The 14,541-nt window shown below is 48.9% G+C and overlaps 1 protein-coding gene across 2 annotated transcripts in view; it reads left to right on the forward strand.

Moving 5' to 3' along the window:
- lrfn5a (leucine rich repeat and fibronectin type III domain containing 5a) overlaps positions 1 to 14,541 on the forward strand; it is an 80,581-nt gene that overhangs the window by 46,217 nt on the left and 19,823 nt on the right. For both annotated transcript variants that reach the window (XM_086150544.1, XM_086150543.1), the window contains exons 3-6: positions 10,735 to 10,958; positions 12,969 to 13,097; positions 13,177 to 13,357; positions 13,538 to 13,693. In XM_086150544.1, coding sequence (XP_086006670.1) covers positions 10,762 to 10,958; positions 12,969 to 13,097; positions 13,177 to 13,357; positions 13,538 to 13,693 — 663 coding nt within the window. In that variant the 5' untranslated portion in view covers positions 10,735 to 10,761. The remainder of the gene's footprint in view (positions 1 to 10,734; positions 10,959 to 12,968; positions 13,098 to 13,176; positions 13,358 to 13,537; positions 13,694 to 14,541) is intronic.

Consider the following 14,541-nt stretch of genomic DNA (forward strand, 5'->3'; position numbering starts at 1 on the left):
ATCCTAATCTTACCATGGATTTTGTCCCAAGAACTAGTAACATCTTGCAAGTACATTAATGAATGCTAATTTAATTAGAATTTATTTTATTTTATTTTTACAAGCACAGGATTGTCTAATGGCTAGTATCTATTATCATGACAAACTGCCGGTGGGCGGCGTCATGCTTGGCCCCCCCCGCGGCCGACGGCGTGCACGACGGGGGCGGGTTTTATGGTGACGAGCACACCAAGCCACGTCCTCCATCCGGCACTCCGCGCACGTAATGAGTGTAAAGCTGTATTTGCAAACAGATTGGCGAGATTATTTGCTACTTCTATTATGCCGGTGCACGGTTCAGCGCCCGCGCCGTTCCCAGGTTACCTAATTATGATGGAAAGGCTGATAGCATACGGCGGGAGCGGAGAAACACCGGGAGCCCGGGTGGAACCGCAGTGGAACCCGGCGTGTTCTGCCCCCTGCAGCAGCCATGTTCTCCTCAGACTATGTTGTTAGGAAGGGGGCTGATACAAACAAAACACACACACACACACACACACACACACACTGCTTTTATAATGGAGTGTAGCTGGGTTTACGCACCGCTAACTCCCCCAAGTTGTCCCTGTCTCCCCCCTCTCTCTTTTCTTTTCATCACTCCATCCCGTTTACTGCTGCAGTACGCGGAATATTTGCGTGGAGTACACATGTAGATGACTGTACTCACCGGAGAAATACTCCCTGAACAGGAAATGGGCCGCCCACGCTTCCTTTACGATCCGGCGCGTGCACACACGTGTGTGTGTGTGTGTGTGTGTGCTTGTGTGTGTGTTGTCTGAGGCCCTTAAGCGCGCACGTGCTCCGTCGTTACATTCGCAGATTACAGGAAGTAAACATGTGGAGTGTGACGCTAATTGGTTAGCAATTTGACGGCATCGCCTTCGATTCGTCGCTGAAAGTGCAGCAATTCTCTTCAGTGTGTGTGTGTGTGTGTGTGTGTGTGTGTGTGTGTCCACTGCAATCTGTTTCCAGTTGGACTTGGTCCATAGGAGGACACTAGCTGGGTGTAGAAACAGACCTGGCTCTTTCCAGGCTCTTTGTGCTAATTAGCGCTAACGCCACGAAAGGTGTTTTTTTTTAAAACAGCACACACACACACACCCCCGCGCCCCCCAAACCCCTTCGAACCCCTCCACCCCCCAGGAAAAGAGGGTGATAGAAAGAGGAGTGCGGGGCGCCACAACCCCCCGCTCCCTGGTGGTTGGGGGTTTACTGTCGGCTGTTCGGGTAGGGATTAGCTCGGTGGTGCGACGAGATGCTACGCTAACCCTTTCTAATATCCTCTCTTCATTATCCAGTCCCTTTTTCGTGTGATCCCTCAGTGCTGCATTTGAAAAGCAGACATCCCATAATATTATTCGCCATTGACTCCAGAGGGGCGGCTGTGACCGGCCTCTGGTTCGCTCCTTTAATTGCTCAGCCAGGGCGGCCGTTGACGGATTTAATTTTTTTTCCACACTCTGGATTCTTCTCCATGTTCTCACAGCCGGGTTCTCCGGGTTCTCCGGGTTCTCTGGGTTCTCCAGGTTGTCTGGATCACAAACAATAGCTTTCTTATTTTGTTGTGCTGTTGAGTTGTTGTTGTTTTTTGACATGTGTTTCATTTTTCTGCAACCCGGTGGTGGGGTAATTGGATGCGTGCACGTGCATGTGCACACACACACACACATGTTCACGTGCACACATGCACACACACGCAAATACCGAAAACATGCATCGCAACTCATTCGATGTGAGCCGACATGCAGGAGTCCAGATGTTTTCCAGGTCTGCAATGGGTCCTCCCTCCCAGCAGGGGGCGCTAGCGAGCTAGTTTGCAGCGCGCCGTCGCAGCTGAACTCCGGCCCCGCCGATCGATTTGAACTTTTCTTGTTTTGAACCAACGCAGAAATGTCTAATCTCCGGGAAGGGAGTGGGCGGAGGACGGCCGAGCTCCGCGCTAATTAATTCCTGGGAGCTGCGGTCGGAAAATATCTGACGGCGCTCAGAGCCGGCGTCCAGACATCACATGCCTCAGATGTTTGTTTATCTATTTATGAACAAAATACAAGCTGTTCGCCTCCCGGGGAGAGCGGCGTTTACTCAGGACGACGCCCAGGCAGGAGGCGGAGCCCAGATCCACGCCCGCCGCCGCGCTCACTTCCTGTCACTTCCTGTTCACCGCGTTTCCACAAGATGTAGATTGTTTTTGGGGTGCAATGAGTGTGTGTGTGTGTGTGTGTGTGGGGGTGCATGTCCCTGTGCCTTTTTGAGTCTCCACATGTGCATATTTGTATTGCATCTGTGTGTGTGTGTGTGTGTGTTTGTGTGTTAAGTGCCCCTGCCTGTAAATAATACAACACTGTGCTCATGTTTGGATCAGTGTGAATTATTCATCACATGTGTGCAAAAACACACACACACACACACACACACGAACCGGCTCACCTGCTTTGGTGTGTTTGTCCGTCTCTTTCCATCACTGGTTCTCATGTTTTATTGAAAGCCTGCATTGATAATTACAGGTTGTTGTGGACGGCGCTGATGTTTCTGATGGTTCTGATGGTTCTGATGGTTCTGATGGTTCTGATGGTTCTCCAGGTGATCGTCTCCATCAGAGCCACAGCCAATCATCTTCATCCTTTCACCTAATCTTCATCACTTCACTTTACCAGATCTTCTCTACTTCACACCTCCACCTGTCCTCCATCCATCCTCCACCTTCCTCCTACGAGTCTGGTGCCGGTCTCTTCCTCCGATTGGTCTGTTTGCTGTCTTTCTGACAGCCGGCTTCCCTCTGATTGGCTGAAAATGATTCCCCTGTGCTTGGATCCTTCAGGAGAGAGAAAGAAAAAACACACACCTTGAAAAGGTCACGGCTCTGGGAAAAAGGCCGAGGCGTAATTGCCTTCGCAGTAGTACTGCAGTACTACCTTGTAGTACTACCCTGTAGACTGCAGTACTAGTACACGGTCAGGAAAACTTGTTCTTCTCCTGACACGCGGAGCGAGTGGAGCCGACGGGTTGTTAACCAGGTGGAGCGGCGATGTTAACTATGATTTAACGACCTGTCAATCATCTCCAGGGTCCCCGCCGCCATGACGGTCCCCCGACCTTCTCTTCTTCTGCGGTGTCTGCAGATGAATGAGATACTCATTCAGATGAATGTGAAGTTTTTAGCGTCGTGCATCACCAAGAGTGGAGGCTGTTGAGCGTTGCCGTGGGCGACGGCGGTTTAATGCGCACCTGGGGTGGCGATCACGCCGGCGTCGGATGAACCCGTCATCTCCCGTGACATCCTGTGATTGGATGGAGACAAACTTGTTATTAGTCATTGGTAATCTCCAGTTTAACCGGCCCGCCTCTTTGACGGAGGAAACAATATTCTCCATGATCTCCATCATTCGTGCTCTCCATGATCTCCATCCTGGGTTCCCTCCATGATCTTCTGCCTTGGTTTCCTCCATGATCTCCATCCTTGGTTTCCTCCATGATCTCCATCCTTGGTTTCCTCCATGATCTCCATCCTTGGTTTCCTCCATGATCTCCATCCATGGTTCCTTCCATGATCTCCATCCTTGGTTTCCTCCATGATCTCCATCCTTGGTTTCCTCCATGATCTCCATCCTGGGTTCCCTCCATGATCTTCTACCTTGGTTTCCTCCATGATCTTCTACCTTGGTTTCCTCCATGATCTCCATCCTTGATTCTCTCCATGTTCTCCTGCTTTCCAAAAACAGCCCAGCAGATCCTCTGAATTGTCCTGAGGTGTGAATGAGTGGGTGATTGGCTGGATGTTATTGATTGACAGGCGACGCCTCCATGTCAAACCCCGCCCCTTGCCTTGTCGCTACTGTGATTGGCTCCGCCCCCCAGAAAACACCAACAACCGAACAAACACAAATGCGTAATTAAAAAAAAAATCTACAAGAAACTCTGACATTATTAACCCTATTAACTCTATTAACCCTTTCAATGCTAGCAACCATATTGTGTGTGTGTGTGTGTGTGTGTGTGTGTGTGTGGTGGCCCTCATTACATTACATTACATTACATTACATTACAAACAATCGGATTGGACGAGAAGCTGTATCCCATCAGCTGGAAGCTGCTAGCGCTAACATTAGCCGCCGCTCTGAGAATCCAACCCCCAACCCCAGACACCTCACCCATGGGCCCTCCCACAATGCTTTGCTCCGTTTACTGACTCATAAGTGTGTGTGTGTGTGTGTGTGTGTGTGTGTGTCCTTATGTAAGCATGCGGCCTCCTCTCGCCTGGAGGATGATGATGGAAACAGTTTGTCATCCTCCCACCTCTCCCTCCCTCCTTCTCTCTCTCTTTCTCGCTCCTCCACTCCTCTGGAGGTGCGTTCAGGATCGCCGAGCTGCTCGGGATTACAGAGAACCCAAGTCCAACGGGTTCTTCTGGATTAGCGCCTCATGGCGAGAAGGTTCTCTCTGGGGTTCTTCGCGGTTTCGCCGTCTTCCCGTGAGCGGCGGCGCGCTGGTGTGTTCAGAAGGTTCTGGGTTGAACGTCATGAACAGACCAAGTTCTCTCAGTTCTTCAGGTTCTCGATCCCACGATTCTCCTTCATGGGTTCTCTTGTGGAAACAGTGTGGAGGTACACAAATCCAATGAGAAGGGCGGCGCGGTGGTGCATTCATTAGCTACCTCAGATGGGTTCCTGGTTTGTTTCAGTGGTGGACCAGGTTCTCTTTAGGTTCTCCTGCCTGGGTTCTCCAGGTTGTCCTTTATGGATTCTCTTGTGGAAGGCTTGAAGGTGCACAAATTCTTTAGCAAGACCAGGGGCTTCCGGGTTTGATTCCGTAGGTGGAGCAAGATCTCACCATGTTCTCCTGCCTGGGTTTCTCTCCAGGTTGTCCTTTATGGATTCTCTTGTGGAAACAGTGTGGAGGTACACAAATCCAAATAGAAGGGCGGTGCATTCATTAGCTACCTCAGATGGGTTCCTGGTTTGACTCCAGTGATGGACCAGGTTTTCTCCAGGTTCTCCATCATCTCTTCTTGGTTCTCTTATGAAAGCTTGAAGGTGCACGAATCCAATGATACAAGTGGCGCGGTGGTGCATTCTTTAGCAAGCTCAGAGGGTTCCAGGTTTAATTCCAGTGGTGGAGGAAGTTCTCACCATGTTCTCCTGCCTGGGCTCTCTCCAGGTTCTCTTTACATTCTCCCATCTAAGCTGCCTAGTGGAACGTCATGAAGGCACATGTATCCAGTGACCGGAGTGCTGCTTTCATTAGCGTGCTCTTATCCAGAGCGTTCCAGGTTCGACTCCAGTGGTGGACGTGGTGTTCTGCAGTAGCAAGGCTCTGCACTTTCCATGTTCTCCTGCCTTGGTTTCTTGTGAAAACGGCACATAGATGCACAAGTCTAATGAGCCAGGCGGCGCGGTGGTGCATTCATCAGCACGCTCACATCCAGAAGGTTCAAGGTCGGTCTCCTGTGGTGGAGCGGGTTCTGGCTGGGTTCTCCTTCCTACCAGAGTCAGAAACCATCAGCTGATGTTTGAAGTAGAGGGCCAGGGGTTGGATGGTGAGTCCCCCCTGCCATATTGATCATAGGCTACATGACGGCGCCACAGCTCCTGCTCTATTGTATAACTTTATCGTTCCCATAAATCCTTCCAACGCTCTAATCAATACCTTGTCTTCAGAGAAATTGCCATTGATTGTTTACCTTTTTTTTCATTTCATCTTATTGTTTTAACCAAAAGGTCACATGACCCTTCCAGAAACACCAGGATGTAAATGATCCACCATAAACCTGACAGGCTTCAATGCTCTTGCACTGCCCTCGCACCTGTCGGACGTACCTCCCGTCCATGCGTTTTCTCCAACTGTTTCACACACACACACACACACACACACACACACACACACACACACACCGATAAATCCAGTTAGAGTGTTGTGAAGGATCACTGCTTTGCCCCGCAGCTGCTCTTAAAGGCCGTATACGACATCCGCTTTTTTTACCGTCTTAGCTTTGAACACGCCGCAGCCGTGCACGCCGCAGCGCACGTAGACCGCCGCCGCCGCCACACAGCGCACGCTAATCCATCGATCCGGTCCGCAGCGAGAAAATTGACACAAATCAATTTTACCTCTGTTTAGTTCCAGGTGCGCCGGTGTGTGTTTAGTGGACGGGTATTAGCATACAACTGGGCGCCACGGCCAAGCCTGGAGACGAGGTCCTCCCACCTCTCCACGGCGTGGAACCGGAGAATGTGGAACAGACTCACGTCTTCTTTGTGGGTTTTGCTGCTAAATGTTGTCAACAAATGTTTCCAAAGAGGCAGCGAGGCAGAAGCTACTGTTAGCATGCTAGCATCCTGGAGGTTCCACAGTTCTAACGCCTGGGATTTCCCTTTACGGCGTCTCCATGTTCTCCCACAAGGGTTCTCTCTCCTTCTTTGGTTGAACGGTAGAATGTCACTGATTGACAGCTGACCCGTGCAGGTGAAACCCCGCCCCTCGCTCCAGTCTCCGCTGTGATTGGCTCAGGAGTGACGGGAAGTATGAACAGGGACCCAAAACGAGGCTGATGGTCGGTCAGGAGTTGTCTTCTTCATCCCATGTTCACTGAGGACCTCCTCAGCCTGACACTGATTGTGAAACGCTGCTCACTTCCTGTCTTGGAGCACAATTGACATTTTTATATTTTCCAAAGTGAGGTCATGTGACCTCCACGCCATCTCCCATCAGCCCGCCGCCGTCTGGCCTCACGTGGCTCTTAAAGGGACGGCAACACGATGACACACCGGGGCGACGCGATGTGACCCGACAGCCATGGACGTAACACACACACACACACACACACACACACACACACACACACACACACACACATACACACAACCCTTGTGATGTAATGGTGTGGAAAACAAACATCTTCTGTCCTTGTCCTGCTCTGAATCGTGATTCTGGTTCTGTTTGTGTGTGTGTGTGTGTGTGTGTGTGTGTGTGTGTGTGTGTGTGTGTGTGTGTGTGTGTGTGTGTGTGTGTGTGTGGCATCCTTTAGCATCTTGTCACAAAGGAGGATGTCCTGCCTGGGTTCTCCAAGGGTTCCTTGCAGCTTCTGTGAAGGCAGAAGCTGCTCATGAGAGTGACTTATGGTCTTCTCTATGTGTGTGTGTGTGTGTGTGTGTGTGTGTGTGTGTGTGTGTGTGTGTGCCTGCAGCATCCTCTGAGTGCACTGATTGAATAAGGACTAATGGCGATGTGTTGATGGCGCCTCAGACCCCTGCCGGTCGGCGTGGGTGAACCCGTTGGCTGGATGAGTGCCAGACAGGAAGTGAGTAGAAAAACAAAGGCTGTGATTGGACGGGAGCGTGCAGGAAGTGCGTCGTTGACCCCGTTTACACTCTTGTTCACGTAGCGTCCCGTTGATGACTTCCTGTGTTATTAAGCAGTTATAAACAGTCACACGTGCTACTTCCTGTGTTATTAAGTAGCTAGAAACCATAACATATGATGACTTCCTGTGTTATTAAGTAGTTATTACCACCCAGCAAGTTATAGCACAGCTTTTCTACTTCTTCTGCCTTTTCCTGCTGTAATAAAGAAGTTGTTTACAGTAACAGATTAGTTCCAGTTGTAATAAAGCAGTTATTAACAGTAATAGATTATTTCCTGTTATAATAAAGTAGTTATTACCAGTAATAGATTATTTTATGTCGTAATAAAGTAGTTTTTAACAGTAATAGAGTATTTCCTGTTGTGCTAAAGTAGTCATTAACAGTAACAGATTAGTTCCAGTTGTAATAAAGCAGTTATTAACAGTAATAGATTATTTCCTGTTGTAATAAAGTAGTTATTGACAGTTATAGATGATTTCCTGTTGTAATAAAGTAGTTATTAACAATAATAGAATTTTTCCTGCCGTAATAAACTAGTTATGTTATTACCAGTAATAGATATGTCCTGTTGTAATCAAGTAGTTATTTACAGTAATAGAGTATTTCCTGTCATAATAAAGTATCAATTAACAGTAATAGATTAATTCCTCCTGAAAGAAAGTACACATTAACAGTAATAGGTATTTCCTCTTGTAATTAAGTTGTCATTGACAAAAATAGGTTATTTCCTGTTGTAATAAAGTAGTCATTACCAGTAATAGGTATTCGCTGTTGTAATTAAGTAGTTATTAGCAGTAATAGGTATTTCCTGCCGTAATAAAGAAGTGGTAAGCATGAACAGCAGGGTGATTTCCTGTTGTGATCCCCCCGTCATTTTCCCACTGGGATTAAGTCGCCGTCTGGCTGCGCGGGCGGATTAGACGAGACGCGCCGGCGTCTTCATCTGTGAATAAACAAAGGAGCGAATAAAAGCCGCGGAGGATATTAAAGTCCGTAATCGTCTTCATCTCCGCGCGCTTTGTTGAGGATCACCTGAACGCTCATCCTCCGGCACGCTTCCCTATTTGAGGCGGCGCGTCACGGCTGGATTCCCAAAAACATGCCAGAGCTTCGCCAGAAAGCCTGAACTCTACGGATGGACGGATGAATGAGTGAATTATTATCTTTAAATCACTTGAGAAATGGCTTGAGAATGATGATTCAAAAAAAAATAAATTTAAAAAGTTGTACGTCTATATGAGGTGTGAATGAGAAGGTGAGTGAATAAAAAAGAAATGAAGTGATGAATAATTAAAGGAGTTTCTAATATGCTTATTATTGTGTAATAACGCATTTATTACACGATCGCGCTCCAGCGCCGGTGTGTAATATCCAGAGAAAAGATTTCCGATGCAAACCCCGGCGACCCGAAATAAACCCCCGGCTGATCGGATGAGCGCCGGGTGTGAAAATCACAAAGCCGGCGCGGCGCCGCAGAAGTGGAAGCTCAAATCTTCAATCATGGCTCGGAAAGCCTTTGAACGTGCGAACGCTTCCGCGCCGCCGCTTTTTCCACCCGCCGAGACGCTCCGCGGGCGCGGCGTGGAGAATGCATCGCGTCCGGCCCGCGGGGTCGGGGGAGGGGAGGGGAAGGAAGGGATTCGTAGGCCGGCGAGGCCCCGACCCGAGCCACACAGCCGCCGCCGCCGCCGCCGCCGCCGTTGTGGAAGGTTCTGAGGATAAAGCTATTTTACACGGCGGAGCTTAATTCGCCGCTCTCCAGTGCCGTAAGCCATCCGGTAAATTCATAATTCACCGTGACGCTGCCGCCGCCGCCGCCGGCTGCCGTCCTTACGGCGCCATAAACCCGGTGTCACGTTGGCCGAAGCAATGGCGCCCCGGGCGCCACGTGTGGGACGCCTTCCCCTTTCACACTTGGCCGCTCGGTTTAATTAGCTCCCGGTCCACGCTCCCTCCATCTTCAGCTTCTCTCCCTCCGTTTGTCCGTCTTTCCCGCTCCTTCGCTCTCATTACCGCCGTTTCTGGATGTAATTAATGAGCTGATATCTGCTTCGGTGTCACCGGGGTCGCCGCCGATCTCCCTCCTCCGTCTGTGAGTCATCCGCCGTTCTGTTTAAAGCGTCGCTCCATCCTGCCTTGTTTGGGGTGATGTTTAGCAAAAGCTAAAAGGGGGGTGGGGGTGGGGGGGGGGCAGCGTAAGTCATGCTTATTACACGGTAATTACTGTGTAATAGCTGTGTAATAGCGCTGGAGTTCGGTTCTCGTTGCTGTGGACGATGTCGGAGAGCGGCAGGAGAAGACACAACAGAAGGAAAAAAAATTTTAAAATGTCGTTTTTGTATTCAGCGGATCCGACGGCGGTGTTTTTTGTTTGTTTTTTTGGAAATACGCTTGACAATTATGCACAACATCAACGGGCGTTAAATGGAAAAGAGGAGAAGTGTGACCGAGGGATTCAGAAAGAAAGCAGAGATGATGGCGAAGGGGGGGGAAGTTCTACAACCGACCGGTTGATGATCCAGAGGTGGAGAACGTCAGGTGTGGAACCTCACGTCCTGATCAAGGGGGCGGAGTCACGGCAGCCAATCCCGGCTGCCGCTGGGGCAGGAGGCGGGGCTTAACCTGGAGGAGAACCCATGCAGGAGAACCTGAGATAAAAAAAAAAAAATCAAACAAATTTGCAGAACTCCTCAGATCATGACTCAGCAAAACCTGAAACTGAGCCCCGATCGATTCCTGCTGATCAATAATCAATCCCCGGCTGATCAATCGCCTGCATGTGAGGTTTTTCTTTTGTGACTGACCGGGGGGAAATTGCAAGATGAGAACCTGTAGCTGTTCACACACACACACACACACACACACACACACACACACACACACACACACACACACACACTGCTGGCTGGATTTGGGACAGGTGGGGATGAAGTGGTCCATCCTGACCACCTTGAAGACCGAAGGACGCGAGGAGGTCGGGATTGAAAGCCTGCGCGCGGTGCACACGCTCACGTGCACGCTCACGTGCACTCTTGGACACGGCGCACACGTGTTCTCCCGCGTGGGTTCTCTCCGTGTTCTCCACGGTCCATAACCGGTCCGCTGAGGAGGTGAACGTTTGGACGTCGCTCTACGTGATTGACAGCTGATCCGTCCGGGTTAGGCCCCGCCTCCTGTCCAATGACAGCTGCGAGTGGCTCCTCAAGCCCCGCCCACCGCCCCGACCCGCGACCCCCTGCTCGGGATCGCCGCGGCTCACGAATGAACCGAAAAGACGAAATTCCCTCGCTGACCTCCGGGACCCGGAGAGTAAACATCTGCCCCCGCTGTCCCTCAGGTGTCGAGTCCAGGCCGGGTGGTTACCATGGAGAGGCTGTTGCTGTGCGTGATTCTGGCGGTCGCCATGGCGGTGCGGGCGCAGATCTGCCCGAAGCGCTGCGTCTGTCAGATCCTGTCGCCCAACCTGGCCACGCTCTGCGCCAAGAAGGGCCTCCTCTTCGTGCCGCCCAACATCGACAGGCACACGGTGGAGCTCAGGCTCGCCGACAACTTCGTCACAAGGTAACGCTCGGAGACACAGGAGACCGTCTGCTTTATTTATTCTGTTTATTTCATTTTATTTTATACTCAGTTCCGTTCTTGACATTTAATTTTATTTTCAATTCTGTTGTTCCATTTCTTTTATTTTTATTTGATTTGAATTTTTTTTTTCAGTTTCATTTATTCCATTTTGTTTTCAATTCTATTTTTTTTTCCATTTGTTTTATTTTTGTTTGATTTTATTTTATTCAATTTTATTTTATTTTTTTGTCAGTTTCATTTATTTTATTCCATTTTATTTTCAGTCAATTTTTCCATTTGTTTTATTTTTGTTTTATTCATTTTATTTTTTTTTCGGTTTCATTTATTTCATTCCATGACATTTTCAATTCTATTTTTCCATTTCTTTTATTTTATTTTTTATTTTTTTTCTGTTTTATTTATTTCCTTTTATTTTCAATTGTTTCAATTCATTTCTTTTATTTTTATTTTATTCATTTTTTTATTTCAGTTTCATTTATTTCATTCCATTTTATTTTCAATTCTATTTTTTCCATGTGTTTTATTTATGATTTATTTATTTCATTACATTTTTTTTTTCAATTCTATTTTTCCTTTTGGTTTTAGTGCCCATTCATTTGTTTTATTTCAAATTTGTAACATCTTATTTAATTTAATTTATACTATTTTATCTTTGTCATTTTTTTTTAGCATTTGAGGTCTTCACTAATTTCTATTTTATCTATAGAATATAAAGGCGTTCGTGTATATATACCATGTTTATATTTGTAGGAATGGCGTTTGGCCCTGTGATGGTGATTGGCTTACTGTCACTGTCATCCATTCACTAACAACCAGTTAGTTACTTGATTTCTTAGCTCGTTAGCTAGCTAACAACAAATCCCAGTTTACAGCTAAATCCCAAGAACCAACTAAATTATGGTCCTCTCGCATGCTAACACGTTTCTGTGCCGACTAGCCACTGGGCCATCTCAGCCCCGTCAACTGTCTCTGACTAGCCAAGCCCTCTGTCAATAACTAGCCATAACCACTGTCCATAACTAGCCAAATCCACTGTCCTTGACTAGACAAGCCCATTGTCCCCTACTAGAAATGCACCCACTGTCAATAACTAGCCACGGCCTGGCTCCGATTCGCTACCCCCATTGTCAATAACTAGCCATGATCTAACCCTGATTAGCCATGTACACTCTCTGACTAGCCGCACCCACTATTCCAAACTAGCCCCTGTCTACCTTTGCCAACTAGCCCTGTCCACTGTCACAAATTAGCCACGACCACTCTCCCCAACCAACCAAGCGCACTATCTCAAGCTAGCCACGTCCCGAACGCTATCCAAAACTAGCCACATCCATTTCCCCTGACTAGCCCTGTCCTCTACCTCAACAAGCCACGTTTGCCATCCCCAACGACCTTGTCCACTGGCCCAAACTAGTCACATCTACTATCCCCAACTATGATAACTAAAAAAAATGCTTCTGCTAGCGATGCTAGTCACTTCCTCTTGAACGACAACCGACACTTTTGTACTCACAAGGAAACTACATGTATGCCCGTAATGAATGTTACCAAGGCAACCCTGAGCTACTAGGACCCGCCACTTTTGATGTCCTCCTCAGAAGGTCCCCATGAAGATAAATGTTTGAATCTCCTGCTAGTCAACGGAGATCCAACAGGAAGCCCGCGTCCTGGGCGCAGGAAGTTGTATGGTTTTTGCCATGAAGCCCAGTGGGATATGGCGTCTTGGAGAAGGTGTTGGTTTTTCTGCGCGGTCGCCCTTGGAGACAGACACCGTCCGCTCTAACAAATATTGGATGAGCTGCGGAGGATAAAAGGAATACCGTGTGAATCGCGGCTCCCGCTTTAAAATATTGAGAGGTGTTGAATTAAAGATCTTCTCCGGCGGCGCCGAATGCAATTAGGGAACTTTTCTGCTCCTCGGGAATGTTCTGCAGGTGACGTTCCGTGGATTCAAACGTTGTAACTCTGCCCGTCAACCTCTGTCCGCAGTGTGAAAAGGAAGGATTTCGCCAACATGACGAGGCTGGTGGACCTGACGCTGTCCAGAAACACCATCTCCTACATCACCCCTCACGCCTTCGCCGACCTGGAGAACCTCCGAGCTCTGCACCTCAACAGGTGAGGGCGCGACCGTGACCCTTTGGAGGTAAGTGAAGTGAAGTGAAGGTGAACCTCACCTCCGATTTGTCTCCGGCAGCAACCGCTTGACCAGGATCGGCAACGATACGTTCAGCGGCATGTCCAAGCTCCACCACCTGATCCTGAACAACAACCAGCTGGTGCTGATCCACCAGGGGGCGTTCAATGACCTGCTGGCGCTGGAGGAGCTGGACCTCAGCTACAATAATCTGGACTCCATCCCGTGGGAGGCCATCCAGGTTCGGGGCATGCCGCCGCTAGAAACAAGTGCAGAACTGGGTAGATGATGGTAGATCTTTGGTTCTCCAAGAGAGGAACCCAAAAACTGGTTTCGCTCCCCCCAAAAAAAGAGGTGTTTTTCTGCTCGGACCAGTAGCGCTGTAGTTGTTTCTACTTCCTGTTTGCCGTACTTCCTGCAGAGAATGACCAGCCTCCACACGCTGAGTTTGGACCACAACATGCTGGACTTCATCCCAGAGGGAACCTTCTCCCTGCTGCAGAAGCTCAACCGGCTGGACGTCACATCCAACAAGCTGCAGAAGCTCCCGCCTGACCCCCTCTTTCAGCGAGCTCAGGTCCCTCCTTCATCTGACCATCCTGCCATCCAACTGTCTACCTACCTGGCCATCCATCCATCCATCCATCCATCCATCCATCCATCCATCCAACCATGCATCCACCTATGCATCCATTCATTCATCCATCCAAATCTGTCCATCCATCCATCCATCCATCCATCCATCCATCCATCCATCCATCCATCCATCCGTCCGTTCATCCATCCAAATATCTGTCCATCCATCCATCCATCCATCCATCCATCCATCCATCCATCCATCCATCCATCCATCCATCCATCCTTCCAACTATCTGTCCATCCATCCATCCAACCATCCATCCATCCATCTGTCCGTCCGTCCGTCCATCCATCCATCCATCCATCCATCCATCCATCCATCCATCCATCCATCATCCATCCATCCATCCATCCATCCATCCATCCATCCATCCATCCATCCAACCATCCATAAATCCATCCATCCATCCATCCATCCATCCATCCATGCATCCACCTATGCATCCATTCATTCATCCATCCAAATCTGTCCATCCATCCATCCATCCATCCATCCATCCATCCATCCATCCGTCCGTTCATCCATCCAAATATCTGTCCATCCATCCATCCATCCATCCATCCATCCATCCATCCATCCATCCATCCTTCCAACTATCTGTCCATCCATCCATCCAACCATCCATCCATCCATCTGTCCGTCCGTCCGTCCATCCATCATCCATCCATCCATCCATCCATCCATCCATCCATCCATCCATCCATCCATCCATCCATCCATCCATCATCCATCCATCCATCCATCCATCCATCCATCCATCCATCCATCCGTCCATCCATCTATCC

Source organism: Fistularia commersonii, chromosome 8, assembly GCF_037954325.1.
Source record: "Fistularia commersonii isolate RoL2024-O1a breed Wild chromosome 8, RoL_Fcom_v1.0, whole genome shotgun sequence".
NCBI classification, from domain to species: domain Eukaryota; kingdom Metazoa; phylum Chordata; class Actinopteri; order Syngnathiformes; family Fistulariidae; genus Fistularia; species Fistularia commersonii.